Below are 6,000 nucleotides of genomic sequence, written 5' to 3' on the forward strand. Positions count from 1 at the left end.
TTGTAGGACCTGCCTGATTTTCCATGATGTTTAGAAATAGTAAAATGTTAGTGATTCCAAGAGTCCCTTGGCCTATTAATATCTACCTGAAACTGTGTATTTCTTGAAGGTTTGCAAATAATTAAATTTTTAGGTTGCAGTTAAAAGATTCTACAGGTCTGAATCCATTATAGTTATATTGTTATGCTGTTAGTTGTTTCATCCTTCACTGTTCTGAACATCTCAAAATGGTAAATAATTCTTACTTTTAAATCCAAGAGTTTGTGAGGTATCTGAGTAGATTGAATTTTGATTAAACTTTCTCTAGTAATATATGTCATTAATAGATAGCCAGTATAAGCATGAGCATTCCTGTCACTCATCTTGTCAACCCAACTTTAACTATCCATTTTATTTGGACTATGACTAGTACTAGTACGATATTCTTTGACCTACACAATCAGATGTTATATTTTTACAAATATTTATTATAATTTTATTTCCTGTAAACTTGCAAGCAATAAGTTTCTAGTCATGAGACAAATAAGGGACAAATCAAAAGTATTATCATCCCCTGTTTTAAAAGTCAAAACAAAACTTAAGCTGCAACAGGGACAGACGAATGAACGCTGGCCTCTCACAGCGCCATCGAATGGGATCTTTATTTTCATTTGTGAAACTCAAATAAGTAGAAAGAAAAATACTCAGTCTCTTGCAAACCCTGGGTTATAATAAGAATAATTTACCAACCTGGATGCATCATGTTCTAGGTAGCATCTGTATGTGTTTTCATTTTGTCGTTGTGTGATAACAGCTAATGCTACTGCTGAGAACGCAGTGAGCTTGAGCACAACATCGACACCAGCTGCTGTGACTGTGGGACCAACAGAGACAGGCGAGACTGGTCGTGTGAGTACGATGGATGCTACGAGCCCCTCTGCTAACGTGGCCTCGGCAGCTCCGGCCAACAATACGGACAGCTCGCCTCCTAGTACAACTGCTGCCACCACTTGCTACGTTATGGGTAAGTTAGTTTTAACTATATCAGTGATGTCATTAGGAAGTCTGTCTTCTTGGCTGAATGTTCAGCTCACTGCCTGCTCATTACAGCATTTTAACGTGGCACAAAATGAAACACTCTGTTTATAAATACCCACGGTAGATGGCAGCACCAAATTGCCCCAGTACTGTCAGGACAAAATAGCGGGAAATAGTGTAGAGACATCTAACAAGAGCTCTTCAAACATCATAGCAGACCATAAAGATGTATGTTCTACCTTCTTTGTGCCAGTGTAACATTTTGAAGTGTGTTAGTAACCATAATCACCAAAAACTTGTGCCAGAACTTGGTTTCAGTAAGAACAGCGTACTGCTGCATGCCTTTCTGTAAATCAAAGGAAGGGAAACCAGAATGCCGTGGCTACCTTCAAGCGCACAATTGCGTCAAAAGTGGTTAGGTATTGTATTCAGGGAAGGAAATGCATTCCTTCTGACCACTCCATGGTTTGTAGTCTACATTTCGTAAATGGCAATTTCAAAGAGACCAGTAAAGTGCAAAAATTAAAGACAGAATTGATACCTAGCCTTTTCTCTGATTATCCAGCTTATAAACGACCACTAAGTTTAAAGCTCAGAGACGTCTAACAAGAGCTCTTCAAACATCATTGCAGACCATGAAAAACTATGTCCTACCGTCTTTGTGCCAGTGTATTTTAAAGTGTGTTAGTAACAATAATTAACACGAACTTGTGTCATAAACTGTGGTGGGCAAATTCGTGAAACCTCTGCTTAGTAATGTAGGGAAGTACCAGGGCCGGAACTATTATTTAAGCTATTATTTTTAGATGCAGCAGTTGAAATTACACACCATATGTATACTATTAAGAAGATTTATGAAAAACACTTAGCCTATACTAATACACTTATACATATTAATACATATATTACACTTTTACACGACTAATACAAATAATTTGTTTGTAGTGTAACTCAATTGTAACTATGCAAAAATTTGTTATATATTGTACCTCAAAATTGAATTCTTCGAGTCTTCTTAGCTGCAAATGTACTGATAATGTAGTCAAAGTTGATAAGGGATCCTCATTTGTGTTCAATTGATATTATAAATAGATTAGAGAATTTCTCCTGTCCCATTGTACTTCTTATGTAGGTTTTGATGATTTTGAGTTTGCTAAAACTTCATTCTCCGAATGACAATGTAACTGGCAACGTGAGAAACATTCTCAGTGCAGTAGTAATGTTAGGGTAGCCTTCCTCTAGTTTATTTTTATAAATAAGATTTAACATTTCTCTTGATGTGGCTTCCTTTAAATTTTCGTCAACTGATAAAGCGTGGTGCTTGAAACATTCTATTTCAAATCTAAATTCTTCAATGTTGAGATTAGCAGTGTAGATATTTGCCAATTCTTCTGCTCTCATTTTTAGATCTTTTGTTTGCACTTCTTTAATTCGAACTCCATTCAAAAATCCAAACTTGCTGTTAATGTTGTCCAAAGCCTTAAACCTGTCACTGAGTTCCGTAATCATCTGGTCAATAACCTCTAACATAGCTACTTGGTACACATTCTCAGTACTTGTCGGAGCTTCATCGCCACACAGCTCATCAGATATTTTTTTCTTTTTTCTTTTTCATTTTTTTGAGAACTCAGATGGTAGATCACTCATGCTTGCTAAGAATTTACCCTCAGTAATGGCCTCAGATGGGGAAAAGTCTCTGCAAGATTTCAAGAGCGTTAAAAGGCCTTGAAGATTCCGGGCAGCCAAATCTACTGTTACATCTTTTCTTTGCAAAAACTCATTGACATGATTGATCTTTTTAAACAAAGCATGCCAAAAACATGTGAAAACGATGAATTCAAGTTTTCCAATATTTTTCAAAAGATTGCTCACTCTTAGTTTAAGGTGTTGAGAGATCATGGTGTTTATGATCCTCTAGAGCCTGCACAACTTTACCGTAATGTTTATACACAGCTTCGACCGCATCTAATCTTGCATACCTTCTTGTATTGCTTTCAGGTTCCAATATCAGTGGCACATATTTTCGGAGAACTTCCCAGCGTGAAGTTAAAGCCGAAAAGAAAGAATATATACTTTCAAAGTTACGAAAAAATTCTGAGCCTCAATAGTAGCAGTGGCCGCATTAGTACCAACTAAATTGAGGGAGTTTGGACAGAACTCCTTTATACTTCCCACCCATATTTGCCCTATTGTCGTAGGATTGGCCTCTACAGTTCTTTATGTTTAGTCCATCTTTGTCTAATTTCTTTTTTTTGGATTTCTTGGCTGAGACCTTTACCTGTTTTTTCACTAACTGGGAAAAAATCAATAAAACTTTTTTCTACCTCCGATGTATTTGTTTTGACGTAACGAACTACTTGAGTTATTTGCTCACTGTGGCTGATATCAGGAGTGCAGTCAATTATTAAGGAATAATATTTTGGATCCAAAATGTCTTGTACCATATTATCTTTTGCCTTATATTATTGACAATAATTTCAAGGAACTCATCTTGTATTTTATGTGAAAAATAGGAGATTTGCCCTTTCTTATGCCGCTCAATATTTTGTACAAGAGGGACATTGTAATGCGACATAAGTTCTACTGTGTTCAAGAACTTTCCACTGGATGGGTCGTTAAAATCACAGTCTTCTTTAGTCCTCGGAATGGACTCCCTTAAAGTTAAAAACTTTTTATTACCACCTATTCAATACAAAAATAATGTACTCAATTATTTATAAAATATTCATGAGGTACATTGGTTAATAGGACATGTTTCATTTGTCTTTGCGAACATCATCAGCTATAAATACACAAAGCTTAAGGTCAGGGCCCTGAGTTTATTTAAATGGTTAAAAATGTCGTTATATTAAAAGAATGGTAAAGTTGTAATAAAAGTGGTTGTATAGTATTAAAATTAGATTGTAACATGTTATACAGATTAGCATCAAAGATTTTTCATAAAGTACAATGAATATTAATAAACTGAAAAGTAAAAACAATCATAAAGGTTGTTAAAATAGAAATGATGTAATAGTAGACATTAAAAAGAACTTCGATGTTTGAAGCGTGGATTAATTGTAGAGTTGTTGGGTATAAACTTGAAGTTTGAAATCTGAAAAGAAAGAAAAAAGGGGAAGAGTGAAGTAATGTTTTACGAAAATAAAAATAAAGGGGATGGAAATTGTAAAAAGGATAAAGCTTACCCGTTAGGCCGGTAAAAATATTTGCTAGCGATGACACGTGAATAGGACAAGGCAGGCCACTTGTTATTGCCTCTAGTGAATTGTGTTGAATTGAGACAGATAATATTGTAGGCACTAAAATACATACATATGTGACACGTGGATAATGTTGAAAGCATGAACTTGAAAATTATTTTTAAATCTGAAAAGAAGGCAGAAAACGGGAATTGAGGCCATGTTATGACGAAAATTAAAAGGGAGAGAAAGAGAAAATTGAAAAGAAACTTACCTGCTGTAATAGAAAGGGAGTGTCCGCTAGCGTTAACTGCGTGAGGCAAACTGGCAAGCGGCTTTGTTATTGCTTCTTGTGTTGTAAGTGTGTATACGTAGAGGCGGGGAGTGAGTCATGTGAGGAGGGGAAGTAGCTAATTCCTCAGACGCGCCAGATGTACGTGGAGGGGGTGTCACATGGGAGGGTGGTGGAGTAGTAACTGTTGTTACTGAGGAAATGCTCTTAGTGGTTGGATAATTAAAAAGGTTCATAAAGTTGTTGTTATTTATATTAAAAGGAGAGTAATTCTGGGATTTTCTCAATTAATGGGCTTTTGATTTCTGAAATTTCATTTAAGTTTTGATTTCCATTGAAATGTTGGTCCAAGGATATGTAAATGTTCTCAAACTCTGTCATTAGTTTGCTTTTACTGACGTATTTTAGGATTTGAGATTTGAGATTATGAGATTTATCACATGTAATGGACTCCCTTGCTTTGCTAGGATTAGAATAGCATTGACAATGCAGCGCAATACTGCCTTCCAGTGAGACTCTTCTTGATGGATCTGGTTTTGGAGTTCTGCAACAATACCTCCTTTTCCTAAACAAGATTCTAAAGCTTTCCACGAACAAAAGCAAAGTTTTTGGTTGGATAAATTTTTCGGTTCAGGTTGTCTTTCACTGAGTTTTCTCCAATTATTAAGTCCTTTTTCTTTAGCTAAGGAAAGCCCTTGATTTGATGCTAAGTGTGAAAACAGCCTGCAGGGAACACAATATAGAGCTTTCTTACTTTCACTACAGCCTAACCATGATCTCTTTACTTTTTTCTCCATTTTTGAGAACTTTATAAAACCAATCTTTGGTTAAGTTACGTCCTTCTCTGCTGCTATTGCTTAAATTTGGCTCAATCAGATTTTCAAAGCTCATTTTTGTTACATAATACCTTTCAGAATCTGGAAAACTCTGTGGACATGAACCAGGATCACTAAAATCAAAGAAATACTCGGACGTTTCTTGAAGACCAGTTGTAGGGTCTGGACGAGATAATAATTCATCTGCATTCACTTCAACAGTAGGACTTAGTTTCTTGCAAAATTTGACATGTTGCGTGCCTTCCTCTCCAGCTTCAATATCATCTAAAACCCGAGCTCGATAGCTGCAGTCGCTTAATTGGGGCCAGTATCCAGTAATCGGGAGATAGTAGGTTCGAGCCCCACTGTCGGCAGCCCTAAAGATGGTTTTCCGTGGTTTCCCATTTTCACACCAGGCAAATGCCGGGGCTGTACCTTAATTAAGGCCACGGCCGCTTCCTTCCACTTCCTAGGCTTTTCCTGTCCCATCGTCGCCATAAGACATATCTGTGTCGGTGCGACGTAAAGCAAAATAAAAAAAAAAAAAAAAATATATCATCTAAAATATTAAAAGCCGGGATTAAAATTCTATCAGTAATATGATATATTACAAAATGAAGTATTAAAAAAATTGGTGTGAAGTCCAATAAGGCACAATTAATTCATCTCTTCCCTAATGTGCTATAATTTAATTATT

The 6,000-nt window shown here is 36.2% G+C and overlaps 1 protein-coding gene across 1 annotated transcript in view; it reads left to right on the forward strand.

The window, feature by feature from the left end:
- The window catches only part of LOC137501276 (kielin/chordin-like protein), a 445,080-nt gene that overhangs the window by 434,697 nt on the left and 4,383 nt on the right, over positions 1-6,000 (forward strand). The window contains exon 4 of the mRNA XM_068228210.1: positions 794-1,003. Within this exon, the coding sequence (XP_068084311.1) occupies positions 794-1,003 (210 nt within the window). The remainder of the gene's footprint in view (positions 1-793; positions 1,004-6,000) is intronic.

This window comes from Anabrus simplex, chromosome 6, assembly GCF_040414725.1.
Source record: "Anabrus simplex isolate iqAnaSimp1 chromosome 6, ASM4041472v1, whole genome shotgun sequence".
Classification (NCBI taxonomy): domain Eukaryota; kingdom Metazoa; phylum Arthropoda; class Insecta; order Orthoptera; family Tettigoniidae; genus Anabrus; species Anabrus simplex.